This window comes from Myotis yumanensis, unplaced genomic scaffold (genome assembly GCF_028538775.1).
Source record: "Myotis yumanensis isolate MYYU_CA2020_CCGP unplaced genomic scaffold, mMyoYum1.0.hap1 SCAF_4, whole genome shotgun sequence".
Lineage (NCBI taxonomy): Eukaryota > Metazoa > Chordata > Mammalia > Chiroptera > Vespertilionidae > Myotis > Myotis yumanensis.
In genome coordinates, this window is record NW_027223755.1 from 13,259,472 (window position 1) to 13,279,855 (window position 20,384).

The 20,384-nt window shown below is 43.3% G+C and overlaps 1 protein-coding gene across 7 annotated transcripts in view; it reads right to left on the reverse strand.

Annotated features, from left to right (window-relative positions):
- CTNND2 (catenin delta 2) overlaps positions 1-20,384 on the reverse strand; it is a 760,996-nt gene that overhangs the window by 95,962 nt on the left and 644,650 nt on the right. For all 7 annotated transcript variants that reach the window (XM_070411906.1, XM_070411899.1, XM_070411900.1 and 4 more), the window contains 2 exons: positions 17,364-17,481; positions 12,007-12,192 (listed from right to left, as the gene is read on the reverse strand). In XM_070411906.1, coding sequence (XP_070268007.1) covers positions 12,007-12,192; positions 17,364-17,481 — 304 coding nt within the window. The remainder of the gene's footprint in view (positions 1-12,006; positions 12,193-17,363; positions 17,482-20,384) is intronic.

Below are 20,384 nucleotides of genomic sequence, written 5' to 3' on the forward strand. Positions count from 1 at the left end.
AACCATACACAATTTCCTTGTGCTCTGACATGCGATCTATGTAGCTCTTAAATACCTTCCATTACAATCCTTTGTTAAGGGTTACATAGAGAACCTGAAGGAAATAAAAGGAAAACCAATATGACAGGGATCATCTTTGATGGCAGCTAGAGATGGAATTCAAAGGGGATTCTCTGCTATTTCACAGCGTTGATGGCACTCTGGCCCCTGTCAACTTTGAAGAAAAAGAACGGTTTCAAATCAGTCAATGGATCTGGCCTTCGTCTGGGTACTTTATTCAGACTCTTGAGCTAAGAAGTATCAACTACCCATTAAGAAACTGTATTTCACTACCCATAAAAAGAATAGAATCTTAAGAATTGTGCTAACATACTTGATATTATGTTGCCTAGAAAATCAACATAATAGAACTATAGATCGATGGTGACAGGGTTGGAATGAAGGCGTGAAACAGTTCCGCACATGCAAACTTCCACTGGTACCCTTCCTCTAGAGTGAGGATCTGGAGAAATCACGGCTACGCAACTCTTCTACCAGAGAGGAAATATGTCATTTATAAACTTAAACAGAAGAGGTACCCACCCTGAAATTTCTACAGAATGGGCACATGGACTAAGGCAAGCAGTGGCTAAACCTTTAACTCTGTCAAAACTGATCATCCAGCTCACCGGTCCTAAGAACACAGTGAGTCTTACGCAAACTGCTTATTTCAGACTATATTTTGAGGGCATATTATACAAATTCTTTAAGAGCTTGAAATATGAAAGTGACATATAAAGAAGCAAAATGTCATCAAGTCAGGAGAGAGAATGTTCTATGTAAGGAAGACAGGGCACAACCAAGAGGACAAAGTATTTCCAAAAAACCAACAGGGGCAATGCTGGCTGAGTATATTTGATTATATTATCTGTACTATTGCCAGGTTGTGGCATACAAACCCCCCCCCCCCCCTTACACATAAACATATGGCTGTGTGTTTATCTTCATTTATCAGGTTTAAATTGAGATATCAAGCTGAGATTAAAGTAAAAGCAAACAAAAAAGGAGAAAGGCATTTGTGATTTTAAGAAGTTTTATTCTAGCGTGGGGGAACTTTTCAGTGGAAATTCCCTTTTCTTCTCATAGTTTTACTCTTCAGACTTTGTAAATAAATGTTCCTCAATTTGTACACATTTTTCATTTTCATCTGCTATATTCCAACAGATAAAATTTGCAAAAGTTCTAGCTGTTCTCGATTCTTAAAGGTATTACTTCAATGTTCAAATGATATTTTGTGTAAGTCATTCCTATGTTGTTAGGTAGGAAAATATAACAGAACACACTTTAGCTTTAAAGTTCCCCTTCTTCATTCTCTTGTTGATAGGAATTTTAAATTTTGCGCATACAGTTAGCGTTCATGAAGCTAAAGATTCAGATGTTTTGTGCATAACACCATGGCCTGAATGCTTGTGCCTGCCCAAGACTCACATGCCAAGGCCCTAATCTCCAATGTGATGGTGTTTGGAGGTGGGGCTTTGGGAGGTGATTAGGTTTAGATGAGGATAAGAGGGCGAAGCCCCCACGATGGGACTAGTGTTCTTATCATGAGATGAAGGGACCAGAGTTTTCCCTTTCTGCCTTGTGAGAACACAGCAAGAAGACAACCACCTGTGAACCAGGAAAAGGCCCTCAACAGACACCAAATCTGCTGGTCCCTTGATCTTGGACTTCCAGCCTCCAGAACTGTGACAATGCTTGTTGTTTAAGCTCCCCCAGTTTACAGTATTTTGTTATAGCAGCCCAAGCTGGCTGCGACAGTAACCACAGAAAGGACTAAGAAATCTTGGTATTAGGGGGGTCCTCTAGCTACACCATGACTTCTGTCAGGGTGCTCTCTTAGGCACAGGATGGAAGCAAAACAAGGAAAGTGGGTGGCAGGATTGTGTTGCCAGTAGAGCACAGAGCAAACCAACAGATTGATTTGTCTTCCCAAATAGTGCCACCCTCGAGAACATGTTCTCAGTACTTTTTTCACTGGCTTTCAATGCATGACTGTATAACAAGTGTCAATAATCCAATCAGTGAACAGTGTATGTCACTCACTTTCTAAAGTTGTATAAAATTGTGAATATATATGATCTCTCCAAGAAGGTAATGCTCAAACCTTATTAGAAAAGAAGAGAATAACACGCTCCCAGTTTAGAAGCCAAGGGGCTGCTGAAATTTGGATGCGGTGCTTTCTGATATGGTCCCAGGCAGGCACGGAGGGACAGACACGCTGGCCCCTGCAAGAAATGTCTGCTTAGGAAGAAAATCACATAGGTGAGGGGATGTGTTCAATGTGTGGGTTAAAAAAATAAAAGAAAAGGAAAAAGCTTTCCTTTGATTTGCTTTTAATGCTTTTGCTTCCCTTTAGGGCTTAAATTCCATTTAAAAGATTTCTATCTTAGTTGGCTTGAGGATGGAATAGTGGAAGTCATTGCTCCTTATAGGAAGAGAAAGATGTGACTTGGGGATAAAGATCAGAAAATTCAAAAACTAGAAAGTAAAGATGTCCATACACTTTACGATGAGGCTTTGTACACTGGGGTCCTTTAAGGGATGGTAGCTCACGAGACCACTTGAATGATCACATTCATCAAAACCCCTAATGAATGAGAATTAACAAGAGGACTTCAGCTCCTCTCCTGAGAAGGAGTTTACACCTGCTCCAGTCGCCATCTCCAACGCACTGGGCTGGGTACCTTGGAGGTACCAACAGGAAGAGCTCTCCTGATCAGGAGAAGGCTTTACAGTCCAGGAGAAATGCTAAAACACGTTGCTCCTCGCACATGTCACAGCCATTCATGTCTATGCAAAGAAGAGAGCTTTTACAGCTGAGCTGTATCCCACAACACAAACAAAAAGGCCTCTTCATCAGCAGAATGCATCTCTATTGCCTAGATTTCTCTACCAAGGAGGGGCCACTGCAATCAATACACATGGGCAGGCTTTTATTTTTCAGAGATTTCAGTGAGATAAACCAGGGTCTGGTGATATTGCAAGACAAAGGGAGTGGTTCTGCAGTCATAGGAAGCATTCCTGTTTTAAATCCTACTCTTCCTCCCAGGAGAAGCCACATGTCACAGGAAGAGAGGATGGCTGTGAGATGGCTCTAGGAAGGTACACTGTCAGGGGATTTCTCTCATGCAGGGCTTGGGTGAATTAGGCTGCAGTTGGTACTGAGTACATTAAAAAGCAATGACCTAGACACAAGTTCATCCACCGTCTGCCATTCTTGCTTCACTTGGTCTGAACAGCAGAGTTAAGAATTGATTTTGTCTTTACAGTGTTTCATTATCACTTCCAGCTTTTTCAGATGGGGTTGGGGGGAGGGAGACAGGGAATAGAAGTGATGGTTATTAAAAACAACACACAAAAAAACAAACAAAAAACTCCAAGCAACTGTAAAAAGACAGAATAAATAATGATTCTTGTGTTGACTCTTGGGGATTTCAAAGGAAAGGGTAACTCAGGTGTCTGAATTCCCCTTCGGGCTGTTCAGAAACTGTCAGCTACAGGGGGGTGAGCTGTGCAGAGCAGTGAAGGATGCAGTTGAGAGAGGATGGCCAATGAGCTGTATTTCTGGGGCACACACTGTCTCTAGGCTTGGCTTGCAGAAGATAGGAGGGGGTTTGCATTTGCGAGATTAGAAACCTGTATTAAAGCAGAGGCAGGGATGTGTTTTCTGAACAAAGCTTTAAGAAAACACACTCAAAACAAAACAAGAAAACCTCAGAGATAGCTTTGCTAAGGGGCACACCTTTCCCTTAGGAAGAGGTGGGAGGGAGGCTGGGAGTGTGCCTACTCCAGACACTGGCATAATTAGGTCCCCGTGCTGTCCCTCACAGAGGAGTGTTATCAGGCTGGTCCACATCATGGAGCTCACCTGCCCCTTCCCCAAGTCATCATGATGGAACCTACTGGAACACCAGTAATGCTCACCTAGAATTCCCTCTGCTCCCAACTTCCCATCCACTTGGGCCACAGCCCTCTCCATTTCCTGCCTTTTAAAGGGGGCTCTGTTCCTGACCTCCTTCAGGTAATCTTGTAGTCTCATTTGTTTATATCTTTGGTGAGATGTCCCTTAAAGATAATCTAATACAGTCAACTGGGATGATTTTACCACCTAAGGAGACAACTGGCTATGTCTGGAGACAGTTTTTGGTAGTCACAACTGGGGAGGGGTTGCTATTGGCATCTACTGGGTAGACAGCTGCTCAACATCCTACAATGCATAGGAGAAGCTCCACAGCATAGAATTATCCAGCTCAAAATGTCAGCGGTGCCAGGTTGAGAAGCCATGGTCTAGTAGTACAAGACAGAGTATTTATTAATGGGGGGAAAGTGTTGCATTGTAAAATGTAAATAAGGAACCTAAATGAAACACCTGGAATAAAGTTTTAAGTCTGTAAACTCATTGAAATTAGGATAGCAGCAATTTTAGCTGGTAGGTTATGTTTTATATGGTTCAGAAGAAGTAGAAGAATCTCATTCATTCCTGGGCATGGCAAAGGAGAGACACCACATGGAAATGTGCAGCCATGGTCTTTGCAGGCTCCTGCGATTTGTTGCTTTGAGGACATGAAATACCATGTCTTGACTCACCAAGCTCCCGGCATATGGTGAGTGAGACTCTACTGGAACTGGTCGTGAGGAATGAGCAGTAGCTGACACAGCAGATGGTGAGAAAGGAAATGGTATTAAGCAGCAAAAGTAAAAGGATGGTTACTAATTAAGAAAATGAAAACTGTCTCAAAGAAAGAAAAACAACTTGTAATATTAGGCAAGGCATCAAGAATATCATGAAGGACAGCTCCATCAAGAAATAATAAATCAAATCAAAATGTGTTTCAATTCTCGCTGGTACCTAGAGTGATTAAGGTAAATGTTGGCTGATGAATCCAAAGCCTTAAAAACATTCATTTGGTCTAGATATTTCACTTTTAAGAATTTATCCTTGAGAAGTGATTAAGGATGTAGGTGAGATTTAATTACACAGATGTTTGTTATACTTTGCATTAGCTAAAATTTAGAAGCAATCTAACTTTCTGACAATTGGGATCGGTTCACACATGATGGTATAGCGCCACAATGGAATTCTTGGTATCCCTTCCACATTCTGGAATTATGTTTACTCACATAATATTTACATGTGTGCATGTGTGTGTGTGTGTGTGTGTGTGTGTTTGTGTGTGTATAAGTAGTATCCATTTTGTCTGAAATAAGGAGAAACTTATTTAAAACTTAAGTTTAAAATTCAAATCTCTAATGTGGTGATTTGCAATGAAATTCATTTTTGTGCTTTGGCACACTGACTGCTATTTAGTCTCAGAGTCTCATTTCTGGCCCAATAGCACCCATCTGATAAAGTGAGGAATGGATGAGGCTCTTGAGGAAGTGATACCCAAAACAAAGTTCTGAAAACCCAAGGAAACCTTCACGGTGATGAGATTTTGTGACATGTGATCCCACTATATACGTCATATGTTAAAGTCTTCAGAACAAAGCAATTTTAAGTCTGACATGATCAAAAGTACTGTCCTTTAGATGCCCATATCCACTTGCTGATGCAAACTGTAAGTTCTCAGATGACAACTGTGAGAAAGAATGATCATTGGGTTTGGTGATGACTTCAGAATGTTGACTGATGATGGAATAAAATGCAGCCCAGCCATGAGTAGCTGGACAAGAACAGTTTGAACCATAACAGAAAGAGGAGATCTGGTGAATATTCTTGGCTCACAGCAGCCCTTGGAGGCAAAGAGTCACTAAGAAGGAAATGGACGAGGCTGGGACAAATCACAACTATAAACATCTATTCAAAACACCCCCAACAGCTAGAGCTAAAGGCCACCCAGTGCCCCAGACTGACCGTCATTCATTCAGCACAGGTGGTGCTGGGCGCTGGGCGAGAAGCTAAAGACAGAAAGGAGACCCAGAGTCCTTCCCTCAGAAAATTCCCCCTCTATGGGGGTCAACTGCTGTCATAACTCATAGTGTGATGAGTACTAGAGAAGTTCAAGTAAAACCATGTGGAAGTGGGCTGGAGAGTGATTTTTTTTACATGAGGGAAGTCTTTTAAGGGTAGAGATAATGTTTTATTTGGTCTGAAAGGATAATTCTCCAAGTAGTGGAAGGAGAGGAGAAGGCCAGCCGGAGGAACAGCAGGAGCAAAAGCTTGGAGGCTGAGCTAAGTCAGGAATGTGTACAGGGAAAAGGCTTCCTCGGTTCTACCAAGATGTGTCTATTATCATGGAAACAATAAGGGGGCGTTGGAGGCAAAAACAATACTATAAATGGAGCCACTTTCAAATGACGCTGGAGCTGCCATGCCAGAGGAACTGCCTGGCATGGCTTACACCTCAAACTTTTGGAATGTTAAAAAAAGGGCAAAATAATCATTGACTGGGCCTAAGACAACAGTGTGTCCCAAAGAACTGTTTGCCAAGGTAACAAGAAAGCGGTTATTATACTCCTGGACTGATGATTAATAGACCTAAAATTAAAAACATTGCTTAGAAGTAGCATCACCATGTTATGTTAACTGCACCGATAGAAATGCCTTCTGTTGATGTAATCCAGTGGTTCTCAACCTTCTGGCCCTTTAAATCCAGTTCCTCATGTTGTGACCCAACCATAAAATTATTTTCGTTGCTACTTCATAACTGTAATGTTGCTACTGTTATGAATCGTAATGTAAATATCTGATATGCAGGATGGTCTTAGGCGACCCCTGTGAAAGGGTCGTTCGACTGCCAAAGGGGTCGCGACCCACGGGTTGAGAACCGCTGATGTAATCATTCCCTGTCCCTTTCTCATAAACACCTATTGCCTTTAACTCCTAATCAGAACATTATTTGTGCTTCAGCCTGAATCAATGATTCCCAAATAGTTAATCTTATTGACTTAAAATAAATGCTTGTTTGCCTCTCACCTTGAGAGGACCTTTTGTTTTTAAGTTAACAAAGGCTGTATAGAGGCATACTGCTCTTGCTTTTGCATATAAAGTATCATGGTGATACTATAAGTGAAACTTGCTGCTAATTATGAATTTGGAATCTACAATGTAAAACAAGATGAAAAAGGACAATAACACTCTTCAACTGACCACAACTCAGTGAGCTGTGGAGCAGAGGTTATCGGAGAGACAGTCTACCATGTAAAAGGCCTGGATCAGAATTCTGATGGGTGTATGCCTTCACCCATGGAGAGGGATATATACCCGTGTGAATAAAAAAATTCACAAGTGATATTCAAGAACAAAAAAGAGGTTTCGAGTTCTGGGGGATCTCGCTTGTTCTGTCCCCCCACCCCCAGCGGATTCTCTGTACACTGTCCGTTCACACACTGTCCAGTGCACACTGAGTGGGTCTTGAAGGCCCAGGTTTGCTCTGGCCAGCAGCCAGCAGTGTCCTGGCACCTGTAATCTGTGTTTGAGCACCACTGATCCCAGGCCCCCATCACAGGAGCCTTGGCCAGATCCCAAAGTGAAAAACAAAAAATGTTTATTTCTACAAAATGTGGAAAAGCAAATAAATCCGTTTTGTCTATTTCTATTTCCCTGGACCTGAATCTTTGGCTTGCCACGCCTGCACTGCTGTCCCAGGCTGCTGGCACGAAGCCTTGCTAGGCAGTGAGCGCCTTGCCAGGTGAGATGCGCTTCCTGGCACAGGCCATGCAGACTGCTTTGGCGGAGGTTCTGCCCAGAAAGGGCTAGAGAAACTAGCAATTTGTTATAATTCAGCAATAGGCTCTAAACACAGACTAGAGAATTAATGAATTAGCAAAGCCCGTTTGGACTAGAATATGATGCATAGAACTGTCAAATACTTCACACACAGAGGCCCTTAGCCTAATCATTCTAGTCCATTTCAACAGCAACCATTCTTGAAATAAAGTACGAATGAAGCATATATTTGTTTCACATATTGAATTGTCCGTATCAGGGATCTAATGAAAATGTTTCTGAGATTTTTATTAAAACTAAATCTAACCTGAAGAATGGTATAGTATTTTTCTTATGCACAGAACATCAACGCCAAAGGTAAGAGTCAACATACGCTCCTGGGATACAGAATGCGCCAGAGGCAGTCATTAAACCAGTGGTGATTTTCATCACTTTTGCTTCCTGGTGAAACCTCTTGCTCCTATGTCCTGGGAAGTCTTTGTTACGGATTAGACCACTTTGCATTTACATAGCCCCTGTGCCTTCCTCTGAGGCATCTTACATTTAAGAGAAGAAAACTTCTACCTTCTTACAAGCTTACACTGACTTAAGCAGCTAGTGCCTTTCTGAATATTATTTTTTTAAATGGTGTTTGAAGGCCCATTGTAGAAAACTTATAAATACATAAGCACAGAAAGAATCAATCACAATCCTGTCATCGATGCTACTACAATTTTGCTAGAAACATACTTTTTTTTTTGCACATGCATATATTTCATATTTGCATATGTCACCTATTTTACAAAACTGGCTGTGTTTAACCTACATCATATCTATACCTGTGCACACACCTACTTTTGTATTCTTTCTTCACTTTGTATTGTATTTTTTTTAATTCACTACAAGTTTTTTAAAAACCTGATTTGACAAGGAGTAGAGACACCAGGGGATGGATGATATCTGACCATCTTTGAAGCTGTAAACCTAGATCTCTCCAGAAGCTGCTAGAAGAGATAAATCACTTTGCAGCTTCCGAAGGTAACCTGCTGGTCTGGTTTTTGGCTGAGATGGGGCTGTCCCAGGGAGGCCTGGGACACATCTATTTCTCATGTTGCTGCAACCTATTAACATTGGTGAATCGGGGCTCCATCTCTCACTCCAGGCAGCCAGACTTTAAGTCCTTTAGACTCCCGGGCTCCTTTGTTGGAATGGCAGCCTGCTTTCCCCAAGTGCAAACCACTGGAGGAAATCCTTAGGGTGAAGCACTTGTTTCCTGCAGACACCCTAAGCTGGCTCAAATGCCAATCTTTGCCAGCAGGTGGCGCTCTCTTGACTCTCTTCTCTCCCTAGGATGGGCCACCCTGCTAGGAGGCCCCCTGGATTTGATGGCGCCTTCCAATCCTCCTTCTTCACATCATCTTATGTCCTTACACTCTCCTCCCAAGCCCAGGCCTTTAGGCTTCTATTCCCTTCCATCGGTCTTTAAAGGCAAAAGAGTTTTTATTTTCGACTGTCTTTAAATAAATTGAACTGGACAATACATACTCAAATGTCTTTAAAAAAAGAATAATTGTTATCTGTTTACATCCTCATCAAGCTTGATACTTAAGTTTTGGGCACTTCAAAATTTCTGTATTATAAAGAACCCAGTTAAAAAGCTTTTAAAAAACTATCACTTGGTTGAAACTGTAACTTTGAAACTTCCTTATAAACAACAGTATTCCACTGTATTTAACTTACAGTAGTTTCAGCAAAACTCATTAAAGAAACCTTCCTTTGCCCAACTGGTGAGGCTCAGTGGTTGAGTGTCAAGCTATGAGCCAGGAAGTCACAATTTGATTCCCAGCCAGGGCACATGTCCAGGTTGCAGGCTCGATTCCCATTGGGCAGCCAATCAATGATTCTCTCCCATAATTGATGCTTCTATCTCTCTCTCTCTCCCTCTCCTTTCCTCTCTGAAATCAATAAAAATATTTTAAAAACAGAAACCTTCTTTTTTTTCTTAAAGAATACTGTAATAAAAAAATGAGACAAACGAACCATATAAATTTGCGTTTAGACTGACAAAAATCATAAAATTGTATTAATTATGCCACTTTATTCAACTCAGGAAAGAGCTCATTGATGTGATAAAACGGTGCAAAGGACAGCTTTCTAAGCCTAGAGAATTGCTCACCACAAAGTTTCAGGACGCAGCTAACAGCTTGAAAGCAGGGGTCTATTTCGGGGTGAAGTCCAGGAACGTTCTCTTCTGACCTCTGATTCCTCTGGACCCAGTGAACCCCTAATCTCACCTGTCACTTGAAAGACTTCAAGCCAGGTGAGCGCACCTTGGCAACAGTGGAGAAAGGGGTCAGAGTTCAAGGCAAAGTCTTACTAAATGAGACACCAGGTGACAGGCACCAGGGACATCAGAAGGAAGCACTTTAGAATCCGAGCAACAGACTGGAGAGAAAGCCTTGTTGTAATCAGAATGACTTCAGCCTCAGTTTGAAGTGTTTTTAGTCAAGGCAAAAATTGTATTAAGGCGACTTCCCAAATATGCCTTCTGAGGTTGCCCGGGCCTGTCCAGAGGTTCTGAGTCCTCAGGTGGTGTGAGGGCCTCAGGGGTTGTGATCTCTGGGCAGATTGGGAAGAACCCTATTCCTGCCCGCCTGCTGCTCTTCCTTGCAATCATTATGGTGCCTGCTCCCTTTCCAGAACAAAGCAGAGCAGGGCCTGGGCCCCATGGGATCACAGTGCTGAGAACCATTATACCTTTGTAAGGCCAGGTTTGGTTTACTTGAGATTGAAAATGTTCAGAAGCCACAATGGCCTGGCTCTCTTAAGTACCAGGTAGGAAAACTGAGGTCTCTGACATCACGTAGTATGTTCAATAAATACCTGCTGGCTGGCCATTTTATTCCCTCATTTTATTCCGGCTGTAAGGGGCTGAATTAAGAGCCAGGGCTCAATCCTCTTAAAAGGCTCCTCTGATGCAGGGCAAGGACAGAAGACTCTGGGCACTGACCCACAACAGGAGAAAATGCAAGGCTGGGAATTTAGTGCTCAGAACAGAAGGTCATCATCAAAGAAGCAGCGCACATGTACCTCCTCAACTACAGGTGTGTTTACACTGGAACGTACAGATCTGCCTGTGGAAGTACCTGGAGCAGCCCTCGGGGCCCACGCACAGCTAGAGACCTGGGATCTACAAAAATGCTAATGCTGACGCATTCAAGTCAAACTTAGGAATTCTATTTAAGAATGCATTCCCACCAATCCTTACTCTTAATAAAATAGTTCTTTTAACCCTTGCTCAAGGTGAAATGGTTTCTAAAATACTTTTAAAATGATGTGGCGTGATCTAAACATACTTAGCATGTTTCTTTTGAATGATTAACCTGTCAAGAGAGAGTGTTGTGGGCTCTGTTCCGTTTTCTCTGGCATCTGAGCCCAGGAACGGTCAGACCTTGGGTACAACCCTTAGAGCTGGGAGATGACCACAGTGTCCAGGAGAAAGTTGGACAAGTGACCACAGTGTCCAGGGAAAGCTGGACACATGACCACAGTGCCAAGAGGAGATGGGGAAGCCCGGTGGCAGGGGTATTTGGTTGGCTGCAGGATGGGCACTTCTCCACATACTCCCTCACCTGGGGGGCTGGTAGGTGAGGGGTTCAGCCTCCCTGAGGCTCCCGGGGAAGGGAAGAGAGGCTGTTCTTGGCCTTGACCTCACTACAGGGCAACCTACTCACAGGTAAAGGCTGCTCCATTTTGCAGAGGCCTCTCCAGCTAGGCAGCTTTCTGAATTCATGGGATTGACCCCCAAAGCCAAGCTTCTGATGTCATTCTGCTGGAAGGACTGTGAGTTTCAGGCTGCCACCCCCATTTCCAGAGTAAGATCACATGCCCTGACGTTTCAAAACGCTACATGAAATGCATGCTGGATTTTCATGCATCTCTCTCCCTCAGCTTCTTTTCTTTAGGCCACACCTATTCTGTGCCCCGGAACCACCTGAGAGGTACCTCACCTGGATCCCCCAGGGACCTCTATAAATGTGGGAATCCACACATGGAAGAAGCAGCTCCTGGGTCTGGCTTTATGAGCTGGCACCCTATAGTCCACCTGTTCTCCTTTGGAAATTCCCTATGTTGGCAGGACATGGGGGAGTCATTTAATGTGCCACTGTCTCAGCTGTGAAATTCCCACCGGCAAATTGTGCCGATGCATTAGTGATGTTCCCGCACGTTGAAAGCCCTGTACCTATACACGCAGACGAAATATTAATGTTGCAATTGGGGAAGAGGATAATTGCATGCAGCTGCGAGTCGTGCATCACCTGGTCCTGGGACTTCTTTTTCTTCTTCTTCTTTCCCCAGCACCCGGAGCTCTCCGCGTCTTTGCCACCGGCCTCCCCACAGAGCAGCCCGTCCAGCTCATCCGTGCCCATGTGCTGTCCCTGAGACGTTTCTGCCGCCAGCCGGTACGAGAGGTTCCTTAAAATGCACACACAGTTTTCAACGGTCTGCAGAACCCAGGAAAAAGGAAACAGAGGGATGAATAAAAACTAGCTAGCACTCCATCCAAAAAAGCCATCAGTCTCCACACACACACTTCTCTTTAGATGCATTTAGCTGTGGGCTCTTAAAGTTCCCTTGACAGCCACGATGGAAAGAATTTGAGAAGCTTAGAGAGGTCTTAAGACTTTTTCTCCCCACAAAGAAACTAGTTATCAAGAATAGTTACTTCTACAGTTAGCTGTCACTGATGACTGAAATTCGCTTGTGAGTGAGAAAGAACCTACAATCACAAGAGGACCCAGATGTTGTCCACTTAACAGACATCTGGGGACTGGGGCTCAGAATCACCAAATGCATGGATGATCGGATTTCCATCAGCTCTGGGAGGGTGACACCAATATTTACCAGGGCACTTTCTGGGAGTAGAATGGGGCAGGAGACGCAAACCAGAGTTGTCCCAGGCACACTAGGTGCTGTGGTCACCTGGGGCCATACATTTATCAAGTTACTGATTTTTTCTGAGATGGCCAGTGCTCCTATTTTCTTAGCAAAGGGGCTAAACAGCGGCTAAGGACACATGTTGCAGAGCTAGACCTTAGGTCTCTGAATATTGGCTGTTTGACTTGGACAAGGCACCCAGCATCTCCATGGCTCCATAACCTCCTCTGTAAGATGGTCATCATTATACCCACGCTTTAGTTTGCTGTGTGGATTAGGTGAGCTAGAGGATGTAAGTGAGGCAGGCAGAATAATGTCTCGCCAAGGTGTCCACATCTGAGTCTCTGGAGCCCGTGAATATGTTAGATTATGTGGTGTGGGGATTGAGGTTGCAAACGGAATAAGGTTGCCACTCAGATGACCTTGAGATGGGGAGATGATCCTGGGTTATCCAGGTAGACCTGTGTAAATCATGAGTCTCCTGTAGGCGAAAGAAGGAGGCAGAGGAGTTAGAGTAAACTGAGGTAAGAAGGACATGACCTGCCATTGCTGGCTGTAGAGATAGAAGAAGGGGCCAGGAGCCAAGGAATGCCTGCAGCCTCCAGAAGCTGTGAAAGGCCAGGAAACAGCTTCTTCCTGGAGCCTCCAGAAGGAGCATAGCCCTGTCCACACATTGATTTTAGCCCAACAAGACCCATTTGGACTACTGGCCTAAATGATAAGACAATACATTTGTGTTTTTAAGTTACTGTGTATGTGGCCATTTGTTACAGCAGCAACAGGAAACAGACCCGTTGCGTACATACTGAGGAGAGTGCCTGGCACACAGTAGAGGCTACACAAGGCCTCATACCAAAAACAGTGGCGGAGACAGCACCTCGGGGAGGCCCAGGGCATATGACCTACAGCTGGTCCGTCTGCATCTGTGTCCTGGCTCTACCCTTTAACGGGCTGTGACCTTGCTGTATGCAGAGGGATAAACCTCTCTGTGACTCTATTTCCTCCCAAAGGCCCCCCCACCAAATACCATCACACTGGAGATTAGGTTTCAATATATGAATTTGGTGAGGATACATTCAGCCCAAACATCAGTCTTTTGGCCTTCATTATGGATTTGAGGAACTGTGGGCTAAGGGGAAAAAATACCTAATGTAAAAGCAAAGAACAGAATAATAGTGGAAAAAATATAATCGAAGTAAGTGTTATTTCATTATTTTTCAGGCACCTACTGTGTGATAGCCACAGTTCAGGCAAAGAACCTAGTTCCATTGTACAGGTGAAGGGAACGAGATCTGAAGCTGTTACTAACTCACAGAGGACTGTGTCACTTCTTTCTAGTTCTGGGTCAGGGCTGGAGGGGGTGCCCAGCACTTCTCCTGACTGAGCCTGACATTTGGTAAAAGGCAGGATATGTCTTTGACTTGTCGGTGGGGGCATGGAAATCAACCAGGGAAACTGATCTTCAGGATCTGTCTTTAGAGCCTTTGCCATTCTAGGCCTTTCTTGTCAGCTTTTCAAGGTTTCATGGCTGCTAATCCCACAGGCTTTGAGTCAACTCGATTTTCCATTTCAAGCATCCTCTCAGCATAAAAAAAAAAGGCACCAGCATGAAAGCAGGTAAACACAGGATGATTCATGAAAGAGAGGAGAGTCCCTCCCTGGAAGGAAAATGTTGCGGCATTAAGTCAGAATGATTTTCAAATCAGCTCAAACTGAGTTTTTCTTAGATCAAAGACTTGGGAGAATAAACTTCTTTCTCATCCTCCTGTTCATCTTCCCCGGGGCATCTCTGGGCCTCTGTTTAACAAATGACAACTGGGGAATACATCTGCAGCAGTTTCGGGAAATGCTTTATAATCGACCTGTGGCTGGGGGATGATTTGGGGAGAGGTGAACAGGAGAGAGAACCTGGGAGGGGGAGCGTGGGAGGGGAGAAAGGAGGTGGTGTAGAGAGAAGACTGGAGTGAGGGATATCACAGGGACTGAATCTCTTTCTCTCTGTCTCTCTCCCTCCTTCTCCCATTAGGTTTGGTTCGGGAGGGTTACCAATTCAAGCACTTTTCTCTAAAGGGACAGCAAAAAGAAGACAGACAGCCACTGCCTTTCTCGGGGATGCCAGCAGAAGGCGAGTGGCAGCTGGTGGTTTTGCTTTTGACATCCATTGCTGTCAACAGTGCTTTTAGCAGTTCCTCGTGGTCACCAGGGTCATTTGACTCCTTATTTTCTATTAGAAAGGGCTAATTTGGAAGTTGTCCAGAGACTGCTCTACCATATGTTACCCATTCAACAAACTGTCCCAATTACAGGAGCCAGGCTGAGCGTGAGCATGGAATCCAGGCTCTTGTATTCATTAATGTGGCTGGCCGTAAAGAGAATGTGTACTCATTTTTTTTCCCCTTTCTAACTTGTCATTGTGAAAGTTTAGAGGTGGCCAAGCGGAAGGCTGAGTGGGGAATTATGGGACAATAATAATAATATGTCAAAACTCAATAGCACATTCTGGCCAGCAGAGCACGGCCGAACAATTTATCACATGCGATCTTTTTAGCAGCCGTGATGATCCTCCTTGTCACAAAGTTGAGGACACTGGGGATGGCCCCCTAGTCAGTGCAAGGTAAGGATGGCAACCCCCCGCCCCCCCCCCCCCAGCATGCCCTGGTGCCAAGTCCAGTGCTCTTGCTACTTGATCAGGAACATCTGATTATTCAAATCTCAGGTAGTTTAATTGTCCCAATTACTCCAATTTCCTCTTTGGGGGGAAATAAGGGATTTAAAGGAAAATCTCAACAGTCTTCCAAGAGTTTCAGGAGTTTAGTCATCTGCTACCCCAGGAAAAAGGTGAGTGTGTTGCAGCACTCTGGATTTGGACATGCTCCCGAAGGCTGCTATCCCCACCGGCAATGGTGGCATGGCCCCTGGCCAAGGCAAGAGGCTGCTGACTTTCCATTATCAATTGCAAGGCTCAGACAGTATTACAACTCTTTTGGTATCCAGTATAGCAAGAAGCTTAGTGTCTCAATGTCTTAGAATTTACTGATCTGAATATTAAGATCCCGGGCATTGTGGCTTCAGTGAATGAACTTCAGTAGCTTAAAAACACACACACGTGTCCATTAGGTTAACAGGTATCTGTGAATACTCAAGACATCTTGACTGGACACTTCTTTAGAAACTCAGTATTCATATCAATGATATTAAAGTGGCCGCTAAGGGTGTTTACAAGAAGGGATAATTAAATCTTTATTATATCATCTTCTGTCTTGGGAATTGCTAACATCTATACAGTAAACAAAAGGATGCAAACATGACTGAGTGGCAGGAATGAGATGACAAGCAGTATTCATAATTGGAGTCAACTAGTACTCAAAGGGTTGGAGCCCCAGAAGATATTGTCCACCCAAAGCGTAGGGAGGAGGGCTCAGGCAGCAGTAATTTTCTAAATTTCCCAGTCACTCTCATGTGTAGTTATGTTGAGAAGGGCTATGTTAAATCACCCCCCATGCCAGTTAGTAATTAAATGGATAAAATCACCATTATTTGTTCTTTATGACTTCACAACTGAATTACACTAAACCATACCCCACTTAGAGCCTGTTTAACGCTTTATCTACTAAGGTGGGCTCTCAATCCAAGATGCACATTGAATCACTGGTGAATTTTTAAAGGTGCAAAGATCAGAGAACAGAGTTAGACGTTGAGATTCAGAGGTCTGTGATGGGCTCCAGGACTCATGTGTTTATTAAACGTTCCAAAGGCAATTCTGATGAGTCAGCATTGGAAACCCTGGGATTAGTGCTGTGGTTCACGACCAGGGCCAATTCTGCCTCCCATGGGACCCAATTTGTCAACATCTGAAGACATTTTTCTGTGGAACACAAGTGGGGAAGCGGGGAGGATGCTACAGGCATCTATGAGTAAAGGCCAGGGATGCGTTCAACGTCCTACGGTGCACAGGACTCTCTCCCCCACCACAATGAATTAACCGGCCCAAAATGTCAATAGTGTGGCTCTGGAGAAACTCTTACTGAGGATCACATTTATCACACCTGTTACTTAAAACGTGCCGGTAAAGTCTGTATTTATATCGGGATCTTCTGAAAGTATAAATTTATATTTGCAGTAAACACAAAGACAAATTAAGACAAACAAAAATAGCTCAGACACTGGAATAGCCCACCCAGTTCTATTTTGATTTGTGAACTAAAACTGCACAGACACTGATGATTAATTAATGTGCTGACAGCCTCATTTATGTAGCATTTTGACAGCATTTATTCACACTTCATCGGCATTTTTTAAATGCCCTTTGGTACAATTAGCGATCGTGAAAAAGCTAACTTGTAGGAATATAGGATTATTCATATCTCAGGTAGTTTTAACATATCTTTGTCTTTTGAAAGTTGATTTCATGATATAAAACTAGAAGTTTGAGAGTAATGTGGTATGCAAAAGTTTATACACTCATCTGTGTTGTGCCCCCCCCCCCACCCCCCACCCCAACACCTATGGTTTGAGTAACTTAAAACAATCAATTTCTACTCATGGCTAATCAAGAGTCAAGTGTAGTTCTAGGCTGGGCTTAGAGGCCCTGTCTTGGAAATGTTGGATTCATACAAGAAGACCAAGATGTACTTCTGAGTGAAAGCATTAACATAGCTCGCTGCTGTTGTCAGTCATTGCTTAGTCCTTCGGGCTTCTTTACTGTCTAAGGTGCTTAATCTATGCGGATACAACAAACCTTGCTATCGATCTCACTGCTCCCCAGCGCAGACTGGATGACGTAGAGCAGGGCATCTGTGAGCCCCTCACATTCCCGCATCCTCCTGCGGGCCTCCTCACCGGCTGAACTCACATTCCTGCAAAGCAAAAGGACCTGTTAGCAACCTTCAAGGTGATCACCAAAAGAATGCTCTTGCACACACGCCTCCTCTCCTAGTTTCAAAGAAAACGCTTTGCTTGCCTTTTCAGAATGTTTATCAAAAATGAAGTTTTATTGAGTAGGGATGGCTTCAACCACCTCTACTAACTCATCAAATCCATCCTAAAACTGGGGAAGTCACAGATAGCTGTAATGCAACCAGAGAAATGGAGAACATAGAATTCAAACATGTGATCCGTGAGCGTCCCGTGATCACTGAGGATGGGAGACTTTCGGAAAGTCTTCAAAGTTTCCTTCCTTTACCATCGATGAAGGAATCAGAGCTCTTTGATTCAAAGGACTCTTCTTCTTTAAGAAGTGTGAAACATTTTTCAAAGACAGAGCTTCCAACTTACTAAAATACTTTTGAGAGCTAATTTTACCTGCCTCAAAAATATACCTACATTGGTCCAGCCAGAGTAAATTAGAAATTTAGTCTAAGAACATAGCGAGGGGTTTCTGTGAAAATTTAGCCATGGAGGTGCCCATGGCCCCCTGTAGAGGCAGGAATTAACCAAACTCCTTCTTGGACTGGCACATGCTGGGCTACAGCCAACAGAAGGAGCCTGCTGTAATGCAATGCACAGGTGGGAAGCAGAGAGATATAAAAACCATGAGACAATGCTAGTTACCAGACCTATAAAAAGCAGGAGATAACCCTAGTCAAAGACGCACATTTGGGATGCTTTTTCATACTCCACCATCTGAAAGTATGTTCTTGGTCTCCTAACCATGGAGAGGATTGGGTTCCAGGTAAGAATTTTTGCAGTGACTGACTTACCAACAACACAGCCTGTGGGAGGGATGCCGGAGGAGGTGGGTTTATAGAAAGAGGTTCAAAGGGACTGAAAGATTTTAGAAGCTGTGGAGAAGAGAGAGAATGATCTGGGCTGAGCAATGGCTCTCAAAAGTTGGCTGGTATCAGAAGCCCCTGGAGGGTGTTCATGTAGATTGTTGGACCCCACCCTAAGGTCTCTGGTGGAGTCGATCTGAAGTTACTTTCTCGATTTTTTCAAAAAATTGAGAAAGTGTCTTCAGTTGCATATTTGGGGGTATTGGTGCTGATAATTTCTACTGCTCTAGCTCTAATCTAGGGGGAGAGTTTGTTAGGGAGGATATCGCTTTTTGCTGACAGCCCCAGGCAGCCACCTGGCAGTTCCCAAGAATCTGTGGCCTGGGACAGAGCCCGCAAAAGTTGAATAGGGTACATCTCCACACCCACACTGTAAATGACACATACATTCTCATTTCATTTTCACAACATACTTCATTGTGACACTTCATTCTATTTTACATATGAGAAAACTGAGGCTCAAAGCAGTTATCAAAAGCCACATGGGTGGCAAGTGGAGAAGCTGAAAGAAACCCAGGGCTTGATGTGCAATATAGATGGACTATGCTTTTCAGGAATTAAAATAAAATAAAATAGGCCTAATGCTAAAATGCTACTGAACATAAATTTTTTCTTTGATATCTAAAAAGTTCTGTGGAACATGTATTAAATAGGATCTACCAGCATTTTAATGTAATACTGGGAAAGGTTATTCAATTCAAATTAGTATTTTTGGCATTTGCTGATCTTAAAATATAAACAAAATTCCCCGGTTCCTTAGATAATACAACTGGACAGATATTGACAGTGTTTTTATGTAAAGTGTTATGGATTCTGCCTTGGGGCGGCAAACCGTTCTTTCTGACCAGAAGCATGGGCTTTGAGATAACTTTTAGACCATTCCTCCACGAAGAGATTTCATCAGGTCAAGCTTTGAGGCCTTTACAGTGATAGGTTTGTTCAAAAATTCCAATCAGACCTCTTTGGCCAGAAGAATGCTGTGGCAATGTGTGATTGTGTTTGAAATCTTGCCTCTTTGTCCCTGGGGAGGTCGTGTCTTCAAAGAGAGAATGATGGAATTTAGACTTCAGAGAACCTCAGGACAGCGCATGTACACCCTGGTCTGAAATCCTCTGTACTCTTCCTGTACCCATGAACACCGCTTTCCTTTCAATAAGTTCACCATGGGGACAGTGAATGCCTCCTGATTCAGAAATAAATTTTATAATGTTCAGCCTGTCTTTTACTGGTAATCAATGAATGGGCAGGGCCAACCAATGAACCAATGGGAAAGATGAGGAATTAACGACTTTGTCAACATTATAAGTTGCCAATATTAATCTAAGCATTTTTCTTTATTCTAGTTTTTGTTTGATTCCAGTCTAGTCTAGTCTTCTCCAAAATTAAAAAAAGTTATTAACTGGCTACTATATTAAAGCATTAAAGATATTGGAAAATGAGAAAGATTTATAAGTTAGGGTCCCTACAGGGGAAATGACTGGGGTGGACGCATACACACACACACACACACCCCTCTGATACAGCAGGTAGGATGGAGTTACCACAGTGTCTGAAGGCAGGATGAGGATTAATATAAATTTTTAAACAGAGTGAAGTATGCATATGTCTCTTTTTCAATGGGTTGCAGTGTCCTACAAGCCTCTGGAGATGGGCTTCTACTCTTAATCACCTATTCCTGAATGAGTGAAACATGTGGTGAGTACCTTTGGTTTTTCATTGTGGAGTAGAGATGGGCTTTCTTTTTCTCCCCTTTCCCCCAAACACAAGATCTACCATGCTATGCATGCTTCACTGTTTAAAATTTCTACAAAGCCAATAACATCGTGTGCTGGTCACTGTGCAGTTATTGTAATTTTGGTCCTATGTGTTTGACAATGAGCTAATGTGTAACTTAAAAATTTCCATCCTCCCTTTGTACATTAACCACCTTACACCTGTCTTGAGGAGGTGGTTTCCATGTCTAGCTAGAAACTGGTGCAGCAAAATTC